At 43.3% G+C, this 20,349-nt stretch overlaps 3 protein-coding genes across 5 annotated transcripts in view; 1 reads left to right on the top strand and 2 right to left on the bottom strand.

The window, feature by feature from the left end:
* Nucleotides 1-2,487: 2,487 nt before the first annotated feature.
* On the bottom strand, nt 2,488-8,192 carry LOC119357802. Its single transcript, XM_037624629.1, has 4 exons — nt 8,133-8,192; nt 4,566-4,896; nt 3,916-4,100; nt 2,488-3,139 (listed from the first exon to the last, which is right to left on the bottom strand). The coding sequence occupies exons 1-4, from the start codon at nt 8,190-8,192 to the stop codon at nt 2,966-2,968; spliced, it is 750 nt and encodes a 249-aa protein (XP_037480526.1). The 3' UTR covers nt 2,488-2,965.
* On the bottom strand, nt 8,160-16,538 carry LOC119354272 (pre-rRNA-processing protein ESF1-like). The gene is made up of 7 exons (XM_037620988.1): nt 15,857-16,538; nt 15,078-15,194; nt 11,052-11,428; nt 10,087-10,249; nt 9,780-9,908; nt 8,832-9,547; nt 8,160-8,724 (listed from the first exon to the last, which is right to left on the bottom strand). The coding sequence occupies exons 1-7, from the start codon at nt 16,469-16,471 to the stop codon at nt 8,484-8,486; spliced, it is 2,358 nt and encodes a 785-aa protein (XP_037476885.1). The 5' UTR covers nt 16,472-16,538; the 3' UTR covers nt 8,160-8,483.
* Nucleotides 16,539-16,717: 179 nt separating this feature from the next.
* LOC119354273 (glycerol-3-phosphate acyltransferase 9-like) overlaps nt 16,718-20,349 on the top strand; it is a 9,215-nt gene continuing 5,583 nt past the window's right edge. For all 3 annotated transcript variants that reach the window (XM_037620991.1, XM_037620989.1, XM_037620990.1), the window contains exons 1-3: nt 16,718-16,927; nt 17,034-17,091; nt 19,861-19,979. In XM_037620991.1, the coding sequence (XP_037476888.1) occupies nt 16,842-16,927; nt 17,034-17,091; nt 19,861-19,979 (263 nt within the window). In that variant the 5' untranslated portion in view covers nt 16,718-16,841. The remainder of the gene's footprint in view (nt 16,928-17,033; nt 17,092-19,860; nt 19,980-20,349) is intronic.

A 20,349-nucleotide genomic window follows, 5' to 3' on the forward strand; every position in this document is an offset into this window, starting at 1 on the left:
GAGGAATCAAGGTCAGGAAATCATATAATCTAATCTGATTATGCAAATATAATTTCCGTTGGCACACACCAGTAGACTTGCGTATGGCGAATGAATATAGGCAAGACAGGCAATCATAAGCATAGTTAAAACCAGAACGAAAAGAGTTGGATCTGGAAGAGAGAAGGATGCTTCAGGGAGCAGGGCAACACATGTAGGAGATCATGGTCAGCTTCGTTGAAGAAGAAAGCGGATCGAAGACCTAAGAAAAGAAAGAATGGTCAACCAAAATGGAAAGAGAATGAGAGAGAGAGAGAGAGAGAGAGAGAGAGAGAGAGATCTACTGCAACCACTGTTAGGGTGTTGCTTCAGCATCTTATCTTCTCTCAGTTGTTTGCTTTTGAAACAGAAACTGTTTGAATGTACAAGGATCCAAATAAAAAAATTCAAATGCAACTAAAACCGACAGAGGCATTTTGGGAACTTCATTTAATTATCTTTGCACTAAATACTCGAATAAGTTCTCAAGTTTGAACTTCACTGGAAAATCAAATAAGATTATGTAATATAATCAATATATCCTTTCTTATTTGTTTTCGTTTGAATCAGAAACTGTCTGAACACATCTAAGGCCTTGTTCGGTTACACCTCTTCTTAAGAGGATTGGAGGGGATTTGGGTGGATTTTGACTTGTGGGAGATTATATCCACCTCAATCCCTGCCAAACCCCTCCTAAATCCCTGTCAACCGAACAAGGCCTAAAGCTTTTCTTAAAAATGGATAGGCCCATCCACTTGTTGATGCTCCTATAAGATGTGTGGGAGTCCCACAAGATTCAAATGCCTCAGGGATCTCCCCGAGTAGTGGGAAGCGGGTATATACCTTTGTATTTCTCCAGTAATGCCACAACAAAGAGCAATTGTTGTTCTTGGACTAATATGCAAATAACATCAGCTCACGATTAATGCGAAAAGGACAAATAATAAGAATAATAAGTGGACAAGATAATCTCCTTACAACAGATGGGTACAAATAAAGCGAGGATCCTATAACATATTCCCGTCTCAAAATAAGTGTCTCAACTTTGTACTAAAGTAGTAAGGTTAAGACACTTATTTTGGGACGGGAGTACTACATATCTTTGAAGGATTGCGTCCTTTTCAACACCTTTTCATGTACTAAGGTTATCAGTCCAATATCAACATATGTGCCTTAATTTTGTCATAATACATATGTAAGAGAATCAACATATAGCGCACGATCAGATCTTATTTTTATTGATTAGAAGGTATCTCTAGACGCTATCAGCATACATATCTCACTCCCAAATAAACTACGGGTAAGAGTAACCATCTATTTGAAATTTCCAAGTCATTCTTCTTAAATATTACTCCCTCCGTAAATAAATATAAGAGCGTTTAGATCACTACTTTAGTGATCTAAAAGCTCTTAGATTTCTTTACGGAGGGAAGTGATCTAAACGCTCTTATATTTATTTACGGAGGGAGTATACCGCATGGTATATGTCCATGTCAAAAATGGAAATCAGATGAAAAGAGAGTGGACATTAACAATCTCTAAGATTAGCTTAATCACAGTGTCATTACACACTAAAAACTACAGGAAGGAAAACTCCCACCACATGGCTATGTATTTTCATCAGGTATGGCACACAGTTTATTTTACCATATTAAAATTGGGAGGGATGGCGATGATGAGATTGGTCAGTTCTCTAACCCAATCTATAACGAAAAATTTCTTATTTAGTTTTTTCAAAGTAAATATTGAAGACATGCTTGAAACATAGATTTTGTTAGAACAATAGTTGTTTAACAGCGGAAAATCACTTGAAATTCCCAATAAAATAGATATAGTAAATATGTCTGTTTTGTAGAAGAACTTACATGGCGGCCATATCCAGCACCATCACTAACTGATAGGCGAGCTTGACTATAAAGAGCGGAAAAACCTCTCCTAATCATTTTTGTAGTTCTCTTGAATTAATGGAACAAAGAAATAGGAAGAATAATGAATGGTTGTACACGAGCACTAAATTGGCAGCCTGCACGCTTGTGTTTCTCTAAATTTTATTCCTACTATTCTGAATACAAAACACCTCTGGATTTAGCTATGCCTATAAGAAAAATGGAAGTAGCACAAGCATTTAATGAAATGGTGCAAAGACAAGCAAAAGAACAGTCCATTTACCTGAGCTGACAAGGAGAAGCACACGAGCAAGGCAGGCAAGATCGAGAAGGAGACCAAGGTGGATGTTAGAAAAAACAGGCTGAAACCAAAAAAACAACATGGTCAGCACACAAACATTTCATCGAACGTGAAAACATGAAAACAACAATGATATCATTCGGCCAACCTTATAAAACAGAAGTTACCTTACCATGGCCAAAGGCCAGACCAATTGTTTAATACTTCGAATTTCCAAATCAATATTCTCATCTGCTTCTCCTCGCTATTTAGTCTCCATCTCTAGCATCTCTGGCTGTTGCAGTCCAATGAGCGAACATACATATTTTAGAAAATAAAAAGATTACTTGTGGAAGATCTAGAAGTGGGGAAGAACAAAATCTACAGCAGCCCAAGAGATTCAAATATAATATCAACTCATAAACCCGAGAGATTCCTTTTGGACTACATCACCTAGGCTGGCACCATACCAACTTTTACTTGTGGAAGATCTAGAAGTGGGGAAGAACAAAATCTACAACAGCCCAAGAGATTCAAATATACTATCAACTCATAAACTCGAGAGATTCCTTTTGGACTACATCACCTAGGCTGGCACCATACCAACTTTTACTTTGCAACACTCTGAAACATATCCGTACTCTCTGAAACATATCCGTACTTTCCACTTAGAGCGTCCTCCCAAATATAATAGTGTTACAACCCTGATACATAATATAGTGCAAGAGGGCTCACAGATCGATTGCTGGCTCACAGTACAGGGTGGTATGCCATCGACAAGCTAAGGTGATAAAAAAATTGGTGTATTTTCTCTTATGGGCAAGGAAGCAAGAGTTTCGCTATTACAAATTGTAAGAAACTGATAATTAGAGCAGATTACTTGTCCCCTGCCACTTGCCCTTCTCACCGGCCTACTCCTTCCCCCTGTAGCCGGCCTCCTCCCCCTCCCCTGCAGCTTGAATGGAGAAACAAATTTAACCAATGTATTATACAAAGTATGACAGCTGACAGAAGTGTTGTGACAGAATAATAACAAATAAAACAGCTCATATAAGTTGCCTTCAGATGTTATATAAGGTGTAATTGCTCTAAACCAAAATTCTTACTGCAGACTCATTCAAATTCTTTTTCAGAGTTTCGGTATACTGAGCTGCTGCTTCCTGATATTTTCTGTTGTAGAAGGGTTCATTGCCTGCAACATGCATAGTGGGGTACATTCAGATTCCAGAGAAGAGAGCCTTTGGATTAGCAGGGGACATATTTGCTAGCTAAAATCTGAATCTTGTTAGGCAATTGTTTGTGCAATGTGAATTCACTGTCTGAGTTGGTGTGCAGGTTTGCTATCATTTTTTGTAGCATAGGCATGGTGTTCTGATTGCAAGTGAACGTAGCTGCAAAAGTGAGTTGTAGCATTGTTTGCCTGGCTCAGCTGATGAATTTGTTGTAGCAGAAACGACAACAAAAAAGCGGGGTTGAACTATCCATGTGTCTCGCTTTGAACAGAATTACCCCCTCTAATTCATCCATGTGTACAAGTGAACTGACACCAAATCCATCTGATTGGAATTCGTTACAGAAGAAACAAAATAAAGGGCATCCGTTTCCATCCATGTAAAGTGAATCCACCTCCAAGGGATCAGATGAGAGCACCCCCAAACCAAACCAATCTAGTGAGCCAGGTGAAAATTAAATCGTTGCAAGCAAGCAAGGAAGGGATGGTCGCCATCTTACCACCGCTGTTGAACTCGATGCTTCAACAGCCAGCGCGGTGCTGCTGTTGATGCAGGGGCGGAAGCTCGTCGGAGAAGGCCGACTGCACCATGTCGTGGTTGTATTGGTTGCTTGCGTACCCGGATGCCGGCACGTGTCCTTGGAGGTCGAAAACAACAGCATCGTTGTATGAGCTTGAACTTTTCCTGGAAGCATGACACATAACAAAATCATCTTGTGTAATGAAAAATGTGACTGGTGTCATCTTAAGTAGTCAATAATATATCTGAAGAAACAAAAGCATGTGCCTAGGCACCAAAATTCAGCAGGTATGTTTTTACTTGTCGGTTATAGCGAGACTGAATAGGATGAGGAGCTTCACTAATAAAAAGAGATGCTACAGCTAAATGGAAGTGAATGTATCGCAAGGAAGGAAGAGTTTTGCTATTACAAATTGTAAGAAACTGATAATTAGAGCAGATTACTTGTCCCCTGCCACTTGCCCGTCTCACAGGCCTGCTCCTTCCCCCTGTCGCCGGCCTCCTCCCCTGCAGCTCCACCCTATCCCTACGGGAGCGCCGCCTGTAGCTCTGCCCCCGCTGATGGACCAACACCAACCCACGAGCAATTACCAAAGGGGTTGAGAAGGGATGAGGCTAGCAGATGCTCACCTCGTGCTCCTCCTGCTTGGCGGAAGAGGCAGCAGTGCACGAACTCCAAACTCCAATCGCCAGGTCGCGCCCGACCTCTCCGGCGCAGGCCGACGCCAGCGGAGACCCTCCGAAGCCACACCTCCCTCTCTCTCCTGCAGATTGAATCCAGCACCGCCGCCGTCACCGGGAAGCTCGCCTCCGCACCGGCGGCGGACAAGATGCGATGGGGGGGAGACTGAGATGGGAGGAGGAGGAGGAGGAGGAGGAGGCGGCGGCTAGGGGAAGCCGGGGAGGCGACTGAGGTGGGAGGAGGAGGAGGGGGCGGCGATGGGAGGAGAAGGGGCGGCGGCTAGGGTTGTGAGGAAGGACGCAGGTACGCGGTGTGAGGAAGGACGCGGGGTCGTTCATTTTTCTTTCGCTCTCCCGCTCTCGCCCGAGTCGCTGAACTATTCACAGATGACGTGGATGGCGTGGTTGTGCCTAGCATATCCCTTACCTTTATATGTTCAATGATATTACTCGGTTTTTTATAATTATTGTTCTCCACAAAAATAATATGTTAGTAGCACTGCTAAAAACATATCCAAAGTAGTGGTTGGAGTCACGCATGTTCCAGACCTGCAGGGTTAAACCATACTACTGGATGGACATGATTATATCCATCCGCAAAACTAACTCAAAACTATGATATGCGTAACTGAGGCTTCTGATTTTAGTATTCATCTACAACAACTATACAACTCTATGAGCTAACCAATATTTCATAACTTACTTTGGTCATATACAAATAATACAAAACACCAACAATAATGATCTGCAATAACGGGAAAAGGGTAGTGGAGGTGAGAAATACTTGGAAGTTACAGCACTGCACCAAAGTATATGGCTTCTGGTTTTCAATATCGAACATTTAGATGCATAAATAAAATCAAAATAAAAAGACCATATTTGAAATAAAAGCAATGCTTTGCACTGACTAACAACGGAAAAAGGAATGATGCATGTTTATAGCGGCCTCTAAGAGGAAGAGACGAAAATGAGAGGATCAAGAGATAATAGTACAAGTGATTGATCGAAGTTTTCATTTGAACGTAACATTATTGATGCATTAATAAGGCAAATGTGTACATAAGCGACTCGGTGACAATTAGGCTGGTCATAGTGGAGAGTAACTTAGACTAGTAACATACATATGTTACTAGTCTATGTTACTACCTTCATAGTGGGTAGTGTCATAGGTGTGGTAATATAGTTGCCTTCATTTATTACTTTGTAGACTCATTATGCATTGGAAACCGCTATGTGATGGTAACATATTATGTTACTCTATTTGCCTCTCTCCTCATTAACTACTTGCCACATCACCAATTTTGCTTATGTGGCATCTATGTTACTACCTATGTTACTCCCACTATGACCAGCCTTAACCAAATTATCTTCATGAAAAAGCCTAGTTATCACCTTGTCTTATTGTTTTAGTGCCAATTAAATTCAATTAGAGACCGTGCTCCTTAGGCGTGGAACCATATGCTAATTAATACTCCCTCTGTTCTAAAATATAGTACATACTTTGTTTTGAAAAGTCAAACGTATCAATGTTTGATTAAGTTTTTAAAAAATCAACATCCATATGTACTTCTATAGTTTATTTATTTAGTACTTCAGATATTGATAGTTTATTCTAGAAACTTGGTCAAACATGGACATCTTTGACTTTTGAAAGACTCATATGCACTGCATTGTGGAACAGAAGCAGCATAAAGCATGCCGTGTATAAACTACCTGAGATTGTTAATCCACAAGCACGAACATGGTACTCAAGCAATGAAGCATGAGGCTTTCATATTGAAACCTTACACGGTATAGTCTGCTACTTGTTTAGCCCTCAAGTGAGCGGGGTTGAATTTGAATCAGCCTACCAAAGAAAGAATGGCAGAGGGAGAGGAATGAGGTATCGGGAGTTGTACTGGAGACCTTGTGGACCATGGCATGTCGATGAAGGCGACCAAGTTCCGAAGACGAGGTCGTCCCTGTCTAGCACCTTTGCTAGCTGAGGCGGCCTACGTTGTCGCCTGCTCCTCTAGGCCCCGAGCGTCGTCGTCGTTGGACGTTAATTACCACATAGAAGAAGAGGAGAAAGATGGAGCGATGGGCGGGGTGTGCGGCCTGGTGATGGAAATGAAAAGCCGGTGCAACCTTGTGGCGCGGAGGAGGCGGTGTGGGCCGGACACCCATGCAACTGTGTGGTACGGAGGAGGCGGTGATGGACTGGCGGCACCCGTGCAACCATATGACGCGGAGGAGCAGGTGATGGGCCAGGTGTATGTGCAACCGTGTGGTGCGGATGAGGTGGTGATTTGGGCGTACCGCCATGAGATAAGGGGGAGAAATATGAAGAGATGGGCGGGACATGCGGCGTGGTGCTGGACTGATGGCGCCCATGCAACCATGTGACGCAAAGGAGGCGGTGATGGGCCAAGCTGGCAGTGACCGTGCAACTGTGCGATGGTACATCACTTTAATAGGCATGGATATAGTTAGTTGCATTATTAATTCCCTTATACTAGATGTACATGAGTGACACGTAACCCTTTTTTGTCGCAAAAAGTAGTCGCTCTGATCTAAAATAAATGTAGTGGTTTTAGTTTAGAAAGTGTGACATATAACCCATTAAGTGTTGGACACATGTAGTTGGATGGTTGACCCAAACACTAAACAATACCTATTATTGGATGGTTAGGAGGACATTGGTATCCCCTGCCAACCAAAGTTTAAGTCCCAAACTAGACATTGGTACTTGCGTTTTTTTGGATTTATTCCAGGTTTTTTGATGATGTGCGTTCAGTGGAAGGAGACGTTCCCGTTGAATACAAAGGCATCTATCATGACTTCATCAATCTTAAGATGATGTGCCGGTTCAGTCTATTAGAGGTGCTCATAGGAGTAAGGTCTAAGGGTGAGTGTATGTGAGCCACTTCGATTGTAGTGTGTTTAAAGAAACAATACCTACTCACCTGGTAAGGGCATCTTCAACAGTTTGTATGTTAGCTTGTTGATAAAATATGTCATGTCATCAGCCAACACCTTAACATACAACAACTCCAATAAATTATATCTAGTTTACCAATAAGATGTGAGATAATAAATGAGGTGATCTCTCATTCTACATTGAAACTTGTGCAAGAAGTGTTGGTTCATGTACATACAACCTTTCTCCCTTTCTTCATTTATTGTATGACACATCATCAAAAATCCTACTCCCTCTGTAAACTAATATAAAAGCATTTAGATAACTACTTTAGTGATCTAAACACTCTTATATTAGTTTACGAAGGGAGTATGTGACAAAGTCTACCAACAATTATCTTACAACCATTGAAGATGCCCTAAGAGACTATGATTCTTCTAAACAAAATTAAGTGATTCTCCTAAAAAAATAAGACAGATGGTCACTTGACCCTCCACAGCCCCGAAGGGCTCACAGTGCTTATATTTGAGGGACTTTAGATATTGTAGTGATATCGGCAAGAAGAAGGTGGGATTAAGACGGATTGCGGTCCACGGGCATGGCAATTTAACCCTTACAGACGCTTCCACCTTGGAAGACATTTGGACTCGACTATATCTGGATTCCAGCGTGCACATGGCTGTAACACGTGCGAGTGCCACAGGATAAATAATCTTTTTTAGCAAAAAGCCAACATTCACTATAGTTGAATACCGTAACAGCCGGTAAACACAAACCTTGCAAACATGCCTGTTGCACATGAACGACTGAGAAAATCTTCAGGGTATTTATCTAGCCTAACAGGGATTTTTTGTCTAGCTGGATCATAGTTCTACCAAAGTCCAAAAATGGCATATCATCAAACCTTCAAACTATTCTGAAGGCTTCAGAGGCATTTTCATCAGCAAGGTTATATCAGGCCAAGACGATCATCTCGTGCTGCTTCCTTTCTTGAACGCTGTAAGGTTCCTTTTGAGAGACTTAACAGCAGATAACATTTGTAGCTTCTCCGTGGACGCCCCGGCATGTTTCTGCTTGATGTTCCTAGTCGATGCATCATCAGGTGGCAATGTACTCCCCGGAGATGACTCCTCCACAGGTGGTTCACTATCCAATGTGCCTGCATGCACGCCCTTCTTCCCAGCTTGCTTTCGTTTGAAGTCGGCACTCCTGTACAAAACCATTCACAGTCAGCATCAATTACAGTTAATGCAGGTCAGGCAGATTATACAATAGTAGTAGGATGGGTAGATGAAGGTGATGGATGCTGGTAGTACCTCTTGTACTGGGGATCAGTAGGATCCAGCGCAAACAGATGAGACGTGAACATGGGATCAAACCTCTTGTCATTGCTAAGATCAATATGAGGATGTTTGTCCTCGACAGAATCCTTGCCCTTCTTGCCCTTTTTACTCTTGCGTTTTATGTTAAAGCCCTTTGCACCATTGCCTGCATCCTGATCAGCAACCAAGAGCTCCAACTCTTCTTTAGTTGCTTCTGGTTCGAAATGTTCCTCTGGAAGCTTGTACTTTCCTTTCCCTTTTTCTTTACCTTTGGCCTTCACCTTCTGCTTCTTCATTGGCTTAACGTCTTCATCAGACTTTTCATCCTCAAAGAAATCATCATCTTCATCAGCACCATCTTCGTTGCTATCGTCGTCATCATCATCATCATCCTTCGACGACCTCTTCCTAGCTTTCCGCTTTTCCTTCATTTTTTCTTGATGCATCTCCCAGACAGTCTTCTTCTCGCTGCTCTTCCTCTCAAGGATACGTTTGCTAAGGTCCTCAAGTTCCGTGTTAAATGTTATCTCCATGTCCTGGTCATCAGTTTGTTCCTCATCCGATTTATCTCCTTGTAGTAAAAGAGCCAACCGTTCCTTATTTGTTAACTTCCTTTTCGCTACTCCATTTGGTCGAGGCTCATCACCAGAATCATCTATATCATCATCTGACTCACTATCACTCGCTAAAAATACACCAAGGTCATCTAACTGCGACAAAAAAAGAGAAGACGTTAAAGATGTCAAACCAAAGAAAAAAATAGAAGGACAAGAAACAATGACATATAGATTGAAAGTTTTCATGAGAAGAAAAGGGTAGAAAATGCATGTCATCAACATAATTCACAACTGTCCCAAGAAGATAAAAAAAAACAAGAGTCCACTATGACACTTTACTTGCCCCCTTCACATTTATTATTGAGTTTTAAGTAATAGAGCTAACCTGTTCATCATTGAACTTCCGCCTCAGTTTCTTCTTACGCTCTGGCTCATCATCATCCCATGTGAGCTTAACTTTGCTATGTTGCAAAGCACGAGTCTCAAAATCAGGCTCCTTGTAATTCGGAGGTGCCTGCATGGAGTCAAATAAATTATGAACTGAAAATACGACTTAGCACGAGGGGAAGGCAAGTTGTGCTTAAATAACATCATAACTTATTCAGCCACTTCTGAAAAGGGTAACATTTATGCTGCCAAGTGCGAACAGTTTAATATGAGTACCAACAAATATGGGTGCAGCTACAAGATACCTCTGTAGCCACATCGCGAGCAGGATGTTTGAACTCCATAGAGTCCGAAATAAACTGCAAATCGAACACATTTGCTGTTTTCAAGAACTCGGTACCATCAAGAGTCGTGTATAGGTGATTTGCAGTTGTACTGGAATCACACACCACAACTGCATAGTAGTACCTGCAGTAAGAACATAATCACAAGAGAACACAATAAGAAACTCTTGGAAAGTAACTGTATATTGACCAAGCTTCAAAATATCAGATATCGGGTTCGTATCGGTTTGGCTTCGACATATCAGATGTCGGATATCGGATGATATATCGGACGATATGTAGATATATCAGAGAAAATATGTCTAGTCTTTTTTTTCATTATTTTGTTAAATACATTTATTTTTAGTAAAACAAAATATATGATGTCATCTACGTATATATGCATTTGTACGAAACATTGTGCATGACTTTGATAATACATAATGAACTTGTAAATGCATAATCTTATTTCAGTGCATTCTGATAAATAATTGTTGTCATCTACGTACCATTCTATATCGGTGGACATATCGGGCTAGATATCGGCCATATCGGTCGATATTTCGGTCCATATCAGATGATATGTTTGAAAATGATATTTACAAAATGATATGTTATGTTTATATCAGTAGAGCCCCAAAAGTGATATATCGGTCGTATCAGCCTAGATTTAAAAGCTTGATATGGACTATAGTTCGTAAAAAAGATGGACAGACAAGGCTGTTTGGACATACGCACACAATCCCAAAGACCCAAACATGTGAAGTAGAAGCCACCGTAGTTACAATTACATTAGGATTTGAACATTTTAATATTTCAGTTAATAATATGGAGATTCAGATCATGGTTTTAAAATACATGTTCGAACCCATCTCAGTTAGTCCCAGACAAACAGATAAATAAACATGATGACAATCAGCAAAAAATATCTATGTTTTATTCCTAACCTCAGTCTGTTTAGCTCATAAGTACGCAGCTTGTTGTTCTCAGAATCAGAGTCATGCTCATCTTCTTCGTCATCGTCTTCATCACTGTCATTGTCATCGTCTTCATCACCGTCATTGTCATTATCATTGTCATCTTCAGAGTCATACTCACGATCTTCGTCGTCCTCTTCATCACTGTCACTGTCATTGCCATTATCATTGTCATCTTCCCCACCATCACCATCACTATCACCATGAATACCAAGAAGAGAAGACGGGCCTTGAGTTGTCTCAATGTTCATGCACTCCAGTCCAAATTCTGACGGATATATTGAGACTGATAGAACTCGTCCACCTTTTGGGATGCAAGATGTCATCACCATATACAAGTCCACCGCCTGTTGAAAGGGGCAAAACAAAGGGATAATATCTCTGAACTCAAGAAGCAAAACAGAAATTGCTACAAGCAAAAAAAAGGTAAATCCCAATGAGTCGTTTGTATCCTCAGTTCTAGTAAAAGCAGGATTTCGTTCAGTTATCAGAATATTAAGTATCAAAGACATTTGTTGGGTTGCCATAAAAATCAAAGGAAGTGCTTCAATACTTAACAAAAATATTGGACATATTTTAAATGAAAATACAATCATTACAATTTACAAGTGCGTTTGAGTGATGGGGATTAGGGATTTCTTTGGGAAGTTTTACCGCTAGATATTTCACCTGTTCTCAACAAAACAAAAAGAATAGAAACATAAACATCTTTAAGCCAAACAAGATGAATCTATGTATCATACTTCAACCTAACAAACCAGTCACACACTTTGTGGCACGACGTCCTCTACTGAATCTGACTGACTGCTCGTCGGCCCATTCCCAGGGATGACTTTGTGGAGTGGTGGTAGCAAACCATTCTCCAGATGCCCACTGCCACATGCAAGGGAGCTTAATTGGCGATCATGTTTATGTCGTGTTCTTTTTTTGTTTTGTTTTTTTACTCCGGAATCGTTCTATGGTAATTTTCTATTAAGGAAAAGTTCAAATATGTACAAGTAAAGGTAACGAAAAGAGCTAAAGAAACCTAGAGAACAAAGTAGAATGCAATGTAATGGTTCCATCTCCTTGTTTCGTAGAGCTAATGAGATGGAATGGAATGGTTCCGTCTCGGTGTTTGGTTTCGTCTAAATTCAACGCTAATGCTGACAGTAAACATCATTTAGCAACTACTAGTATTAAATTCATGTCAACAAGTACTGGTACTAAGCATCATTTGTAAAAGTAATGCATCACCGTGTGCATCTACACACATCTTCAAGCAGGATAGAAGGAAGCGCCGAGGATTTGATTCCTTGCACCTTCACTCAGGTCAGCCCGCTGCCCAAATCAGCCTTCCTTGGTGGGCAGCACCAGCGTAGGTGGTGACGGCGGAGAGCTGTGCTCGGGAGGCGGGGTCATCGGGCCATGGCGTGGTGGAGGTGGAGGAGCAGCCGGTCAGAGCTCGGGTGAGCGCAGGTCAGAGGTTGACGACAGTGGCTGTTGGGGTCGACCATAGTGCAGAAAGAGGCAGCGACAGAGGCTAGCATGGCCATGACAGTGAGGGAGGAGGCACCTGCGGAAGCCGGTGATAGAGCTATGCAGAGGCAAGGTCATGGAGGATTGGCTGTCAGGCGCGCAGCTAAAAAGCACGGACACGCCAGGAATCGCCGAACTGCCGTCCTGATACGCCGGGATACGGGGATACGGCAGGATACGCCGGGATACGCGAATTTTGGAGTATCCCCGAAATTCGAATTAAGAAAAAAGAAAAAAACAATTGGGATACGCTGGGATACGCGGGGACACGTTAGGGATACGGCCTGGACCATCAGGAACCCTATTTTGCAGGGTCACGACATAATGAAGAGGCGCTCCCTCCCTGCCTCCCAGGTCGCACAGATGGCGCCGCCACCTCCTGGACACTTCCCCACCGCCTGGACTCGCCGCCACCGCCGCCGGCGCGCCTGGATTCGACCGGCGACCGTCCCCTCCAGCACCAGCAGCAGCAGCAGCAGCCTCTCCTCGCAGCCGCAGGTAACCCAGCTGCATCCTCTCCTCATCCTCATTCTTCTTCAACCTCTTCCACTTTTAATCTTCAGATGCTTGCTGCTTGGTGCTCTACTGCTGTTTGCTTGCACTAAGTTATTGGATCTGATGCTTGCTGCTTTCTGCTTTCTGCTCTTTGCTTGTGCTGCTGGGTGCTGGCTGCTGCTGTTCTTGATAGGAATTGATTGCTTGTTGTTGGCCTGAAAGGTACCAAACCATGGCATCTGCGAGTGGCACAGCCGGTAGCCAATCATCCGTGGGTGAGAGTGAAGGGCGTCCGGGTTCTGGTGCTGCAATTGGGAGCCAAATGGCATTGCAAATTGGGTGAGCAAAGCAAAAGTCTTTACTCTTTTGATGTGTTCATATTGTCTTCTGGTTATTTCTTCTATTTTTCTAACCTTCTTTGCTGTTTGATGTGTTCTGCAAGATGCAACTTGCAATGACGAGGATCAAACAAGCACTTGATAAAAGAGCCACCAAATGGGGCGGTATTCTCTATTCTCAACTCTTTTTCTTTTAATTTTCTGTCTTAATTCTATATTATATGTCATATTTTTATTTTATTTTATATATACTCACCGTATCCCCGAATGGCTGTTTTTGGAAAATGCCGTATCCCGTATCCCCGTATGCGTATCCCCGTCCTTCCGTCCCCGTGTCCGTGCTTTTTAGGCGCGCAGGGTGCATGGAGGCACAATCGAGAGGAAGCAGGTGCGGGCAGGGAGGCCACAACGCCGGCCGGACGCGAGCAGATGGCAGCTTGGCTGCACGGCGCTGCGGGCGACGTCCATGGTGACCGTGCAGCAAGGTAGAAGTGGGTTTGGGAGCTCTTGTGAGGGAGCCTGCAGGGAGGAGGGCGATGGACAGGCGGCTTGTAGGCCGGCTGGCTTCGCCAGCGGTGGTCGGGAGGCCAACCGGCAGCTGAGCGCGTGGGATCGGGTGCATCTCCCCCGGTGGTGGCTGCTTGTTGGGGTGAGACAAGAGAGGGTGAGAGGAATGAGTGCATTCTGCATCTCGGGGGTATATTCCCCTCAGGTGGAATCGGTGCATTCTGTTTTCCTCTCGAGCCAAACGCAGGAACCGAGGTCAGGGACATCACAGACCCATTACATTCTACTTCATTACTGAAACCAAACACATCCCAAAAAATACACATCTATACAATTCCTGATTTCTGCAGCATTGTGATGATTTGCTCTTAAGCTCTGATCTTGAGGTCTTTCTTGAGGATGTTGCACCACCCTTGAACATGTGGGGCAGCATTATGAGTTTTTTGCCATTCCTTAAGAGTACATATGCTCCAGCAGCGCATGATTACTAGTTCAAGAGCAATTGTATTAGGCAAGTCTTGAATGGCTAGAAGAGCCTCATCAAAGAATGATATTCCTCTGTTCTTATTAGGAATGATCATCTGTCAACAGTTTTGATCAAAAGGGCAGTCCCAATATAGGTGGACTGGAAGCAGCACAATGAAACCATCGTAGCGTCGCCAGTTTGCTTGACAGAATCAAAGCTGAGGTCAGATTGTGCGCAGGGACAGTGGTGACGGGCCTTAGACAATTTTGCCTGCAGTGCCTACCACCTAGTGTGTAGCGTTGTACTTTGGGGTGTGGCCTCCCGTAGGCTTGTACATACAACTTCTTCTATCAATACATTGAGACACAAGGCTTTTGCATTCCATCTAAAAGAACTAACAAACCAGCAAAAGAACATATATTTTTTCTTTCCAAAAGTCCTGCTTACCATCATCTATTTTAAAAAATTGCCATCCAAAGAGCCCTTAGAGGTTTATCAAGCAAATGCAAAAGCTGAAAAGGAATGCAAGTGGCCTAATTTTTTTTTCTTTCGAGGTGGATTCTCAAGCAACGGAAATAACCAAATTGCCGTTTGAGCATGGCTAAAATAGTTTAGGCGCAGAGGATTACTTATCAAGATAATAGAATAGAATTAATGAATTAGTGCACACACCTTAATGTGATCCCAGTCCATGTTAACAACAGCAAGCCTATGAGTTTCCTTATCAATCATAGGTGTATCATCATGCCTCGCCATCAAGTAATGAGCAATGTCACTGCCGACAGAGCACTGCAGAAAAAAGACAGCAGGAATTATAAGGAATGCAAGAAACATGTCTCTCTTGACGACAAGAAAAATACAGCTAGTAAAGTGTCCCATCGATAATTTAGTAACCATATGGAAATCCTAGAAATAAAAACATATGACCTACCTAAGAGACCCGTATTGGCAGGCAATAAAACCAACTATGCAGTAAGTTGCAGAAAAAAAATCAGTATATAAGATCTAGAGTCGCAGTTTGAAATGGTTCTTGCAGTCACATATTGAGATGTGTGGCTTACAGACACACGCATTTCTCTGTCTCTAACAAGCATCTCTCAATAAGCTCCACGTTCTAAAGGAAAAAAAGAAGACTACAGCAAGCACAAACATATACCACAAGTTGAAGAAATCCCCATAACTGTGAGTCTGTAGCCTTCATAGTTGGGATTAAAACAGCATCTGTGCTATCGACATGAAAGATGGAATTAAACAGCACATATCAAATAATTACAAACTACCAACCAGACCATACATCTCACATATATACGTATCAACACAAGGACATGCTTTTATAGTTTTATTCTCTCCCAATCACAAGCGAGAGCATAGGCGAAAATGGAGAAGTATGCAACCCCTAGCAGAGAAAGGTAATCAAATGAAACATCATAGAATTGGATGGGAAACGTCACCTCGTCATCGTCCTCCTCCTCCTCTTCGTCATCGCTACTAGAACTCTCTTCTTCAACTTGCTCATCCTCTTCTTCCACCTCATCGTCATCATCTTCTTGGACCAGCTTCACTTTCTCCTTTTCATCCCCCTCCTCTTGTTTGAGATAGTAATGCAGCATGGGGTTCTCCTTGGCGCCCTTCTTGCGGCGCCTGCCGCGCTTGTCCACAGGCGCCTCCGATGAAGAGAACATCGGGTCGGTCAGCATGCCGTTGAACCTCGAGTCCAGGGCGACCTTGGCCTCCTTCCGCCGCATCGGCCTGAACCTCGGGTCGGTCCGCGCCGCCGCGAACCTCTCGTCCTCCATCGCCCGCTTCATCTTCTCTTCTCCCCGCTTCACCTCCGCCCCCATAGCCTCGGCCTCAGCCCCAGCCTTGTTCTCCTTCTTGGGCTTCTTGCCGTGCTCCTTCCCCTCCTGCCCACCCTTGTGCTTGCGCTTGGCCTCGTTGCGGAGAGACGCTTCGTCCGCAGCGGGACGATCATGCTTATCCTTCCGGTGCTTTCTCTCGTCTTTGGAGTTGGATTTCTTGGCCTTCTTTTGACCCTTGAGGTCGACGGAGTCGGCCGTCGGCGCCATGGCGGCTGCTGCTAGGGACGCAGTGGCGGCGGGCGGCGGGGATGTGCAAGGGTATGGAGGGTAGCCGGAGTAACGAACGACCTGGACTATATGGATCCTACGTGGGCCGAGATGGACTACAAAAAGACCTGCCCGATATGCCCGGCACTTTGGCCCATGTTCGCATACAGGCCCCACATGTCAGCAGAACGGTGGTGTCCACTTGTTTATGAGCCGCCCCCTCGCTGTACGTCTGATCCACGGCATCATCAATTCGCTGGACGTACCACGACTCATTGCGCCCAATCTCACACCCGTTGCCCCATCGCCAAGCCTTCCTCGGCGTCATCGCCGTCGCCGTCGTCTCGCCGGCGTCGGCCGCTGGGAGGAGATGGCGTCGTCGCTGGACGCGCCCAACCTCGACGATTACCTCACCGCGGACTCGCTCCCGCAGGAACCCCCCAGGAGTCTCACCCTGTAACAGCCCTAACCCCCTGCCGCTGCGCCTTGCTTGCTTCTCGATCTCGCTCGTTTGATTATCGATTCCAGCTAGATTGTTGAGGCGTTTGATGCGGTTTTACAGGCGCGATCTGCTGGACATCTCGCCGGTGCTCACCGAGGCCGCGGGCGCCATCGTCGATGTGAGTGCCTTTTCTGATCCTTTTACCTTCTCTCTTGTTTCATGTGGGAATGTATGAGGTCAGTAGTCGTTTCTAGGCTTATGATCTGCAAGGTTTAGGATAAGGGGAAACAAGCCTCTTTCACCTTTACTATTTGGTGGAAAGGTGTGTAAGAATTATAATTTTGATTTACAAATGTTTAATTTGTGTGGTTTTGGTTCAGTTCGTGTAGGATTCTAGCATGTTGCTATTAGCTGGATGTCCTGTCATTGGCCACCTTGATTTAAGACCTCTTGAACTTTTGAGGGTTAGCTTGTTGTTTACTGCCATTATTATATCTATGGCTATTCTATTCAACACATCTCCAGCTGTAGTTTACATATTTGGCTTAAAAAATAGTCAATGATCCTGGATTAGATGGAAAGCAATACGGTCAGTCATTCGAAAGGCTGTTTTTGTTTTTTCTGTTTATTTAGGAGGGGTTTTGTTATATTTTCCAAATTTTTGACTCTTGGAATTGCGCGGTTAGTATTCACCATTATGTAATTTTGAAATATTGTTATGAAGGCTTCGGTCTGGCTGAGGCTAACTTAGCTTATGCGAACACCCAATTGAAAGGGCTAACATGTTTCTCTTGCTAGAACCAGTGGTGCTTGGATGAGTATTCCTTCGATATAGTGACTTCATTATAGATTACAGAAGTTCTTGCCATTGTTAAGTTCAACTTTTTGATAGGATGAAAAATTGTCTAGCTGCTGATCATTTTGTTTTGCTCGATAAAGTCAACTTTTTAGGAAGTGATGATAACTCAGTAGTTAGTACTCTCACAACTCTCCCTTAGTGGTTGTTCGGATATAGGGAATTATATGTGAGATTTTAGAAAACGAGTTTTTGGAGGATTTGTAGGAAAACCAGTTTTGGTTTGTTATTCTGTTATAAGGTAAGTACATACAATACCTTGTTTTGATCGGAAAATAGAAAAACACGATTTTGAGTTCTTCATTTTGGGGGAAATAGAAAAACAATTCATGGAGGTGCGGTGCTTCGGCTCGCTCTTGGCACCTACACGCACAGCAGCAGACAACCACACCGTAAACGGCTCTCCGGCGGGGTTGCGCGGCCATCGCCTTGGCTGCCGGGGTGGTAGCGCTGCTCGCCTGATTGTGCTCTGCTTCGTTCGCCGGTGTCATGAATGCTGTTCCAGGTCCCCATACGTCGCTCCGGTGACGAATTCTTTCCGCCATGAAGATGCACGTACATACAGCTCACATATGACAAGACACAAGCACATGGCGTAAAGCACCTTGATTGATTCTCAGGCCGGGCACGCATGTAACACCTAGCTGCTGTATTGATTTGCCGGTAACAGCAGAGCACAACGCACATGCTAGGGAGGAGCGACGACGACGCACAAGCTGGAGCATATGGACGATGACGGTAATTGTGAAGCTGCCGATGGACACAATGGCAGCTGGCCGCAGTCCGCGTCCACCATGGAGGCGCTGGGCTAGGTGGAGCATCGCAACCTGCTCCTGGGTGCCTGACCGAGATCGGCAATGGCGGCTTTTGGCTTTGTCAAGTTGCTGTCAAGGCCGTCGGAGTGTACCATGATCAGCGCGTCGGACTTAATTGATCTCCTGATGCATACAGAAAAGTTGTTTATATAAAAATGTCTATTAGTCGTTTTGTATAAACTGGGTTTTGGGGCTTTTGGAAAACTCAGTTTAGTATATCCACGAGTTTGTTAGATAATCCAAACAATTTTTCTGGTTGTTACACCAGAAATCAGGTTTAAGAAAAACTACTTCTCTATAATCTAGGTATCCAAGCAACCCCTTAATGGAGGTGTAAAATAGAACATTGAACATTCTGTCATCCTTCATGGATATGAACTTGAGCATCTTTCGTGTATGTATATGTTCATAGCCTCTATATTTTGAACATGAAATACCTGTTGTTTGAGGTGCACATAATTTGAATGTGTTTTGTTTTCTGTCTTATGGCATAATATTCGCCTTATCCAATATAAGAGGAAGCCAAACCTGCAAGTCTGAGCAGGTTGTAAATTAGAAAATAATAGTGGTTATTCATATTTGGGGAGGTGGAGGCGGGGAGAGGATTATCTCTACTACTTAAAAAGAATGTGAGGTTCCATGTTTCACTTTTCTTCTCACCACCCCTTCGTCTAACCTTCTTCGTATGATAATCAATCACCTTAATTTACTTACTTTGAATCAATTCACTTTAATTTACTTACCAAACTTGTCATCAAAATATCACGGGCAGGATTTGATAAACATTCATTTACAAATCGCATTTATTGGCAGGTTAATCACAAGCTAACATACTAGAATATTTATATCACGTTGCGACGCACGGGCGTTGTCCTGGTATATTACTATAAGTCTATCAGGGTCCAGTTTGTGTTCAAATAGGTTAAAGAGTCCTATTCTTTCAGTTTGATTCTCACTTGTAAGGCAGCCCCTTTATGTAATGAGGGAGGGACCTGTGATATGAGACCAGCAAAGAATTAGAATGAAATTATCCTTTTACTTGCTCAACTCTCTCTCCTGAGCGTAGGGCTCTCTAGCCCTAACCGCAGAATCTCCCTTGGGCGCCCAATCACCGAATCTTCAACCCTAGCCTAAACCTTGTTCTGAAAGTTTAAGTTCTGACATCTTTATGCCATGTCTCATTGACCACCGAGTATATGTGTCTTAGCTGTGCTATGATTCTTTTTTATGCGTTAGGTGCCTAGTTATGACCTTGCTTGTGTTTGCACTTATGCAGGATTCATTCACACGTTGCTTTAAGTCAAATTCTCCGGAGCCATGGAACTGGAACATCTATTTGTTCCCATTATGGTGCTTGGGAGTAGTCATAAGATATGGACTACTGTTTCCGCTAAGGTACTTATGTCCTATGACCTGAACTTTATACTGAGCTTTTGGGATATTGCTTGTTCTCATATGTAATATTTGTACTTCTTTTTCCTCTTTTGATTTGATATCAGTACTTCTGTTATTCTGCCTTGTTGATTTATTGTCAAAATATATTTGGTTTGATTCTAGGATAATGCAGTAGAATAATAATGGGTTTACATGCTATAGCTCTTTCAAATGATGTTTCACTCTTTGCCCTTTTCTTTTTGAGTGCTGTGTGTCGTACAACCTGCACTAAACCAGGCTTTGCAGTTTGCACATTTTCTGCCCTTCTGCAAGTATTATTTAGCCTATCATAACCATTGTTTTTAAGGCGGTAAGGCGAGGCAAGGCGCTG

The sequence above is a fragment of the Triticum dicoccoides genome, chromosome 2A, assembly GCF_002162155.2.
Source record: "Triticum dicoccoides isolate Atlit2015 ecotype Zavitan chromosome 2A, WEW_v2.0, whole genome shotgun sequence".
NCBI classification, from domain to species: domain Eukaryota; kingdom Viridiplantae; phylum Streptophyta; class Magnoliopsida; order Poales; family Poaceae; genus Triticum; species Triticum dicoccoides.

Bases quoted from the DNA above. Each gene is read 5' to 3' on its own strand.
- LOC119357802 (XM_037624629.1), bottom strand. From the start codon at position 8,192: ATGTGCACGCTGGAATCCAGATATAGTCGAGTCCAAATGTCTTCCAAG. The intron at 4,897-8,132 runs GTAAGGGTTAAA...TCACAACCCTAG, and splicing joins CTTCCAAGGTGGAAGCGTCT to CCGCCGCCCCTTCTCCTCCC. The intron at 4,101-4,565 runs GTGAGCATCTGC...TCATGCTTCCAG, and splicing joins CCAAGCAGGAGGAGCACGAG to GAAAAGTTCAAGCTCATACA.
- LOC119354272 (XM_037620988.1), bottom strand. From the start codon at position 16,471: ATGGCGCCGACGGCCGACTCCGTCGACCTCAAGGGTCAAAAGAAGGCC. The intron at 9,909-10,086 runs GTATCTTGTAGC...GACTCCATGCAG, and splicing joins CTCGCGATGTGGCTACAGAG to GCACCTCCGAATTACAAGGA. The intron at 9,548-9,779 runs GTTAGCTCTATT...TTTTTGTCGCAG, and splicing joins GGAAGTTCAATGATGAACAG to TTAGATGACCTTGGTGTATT.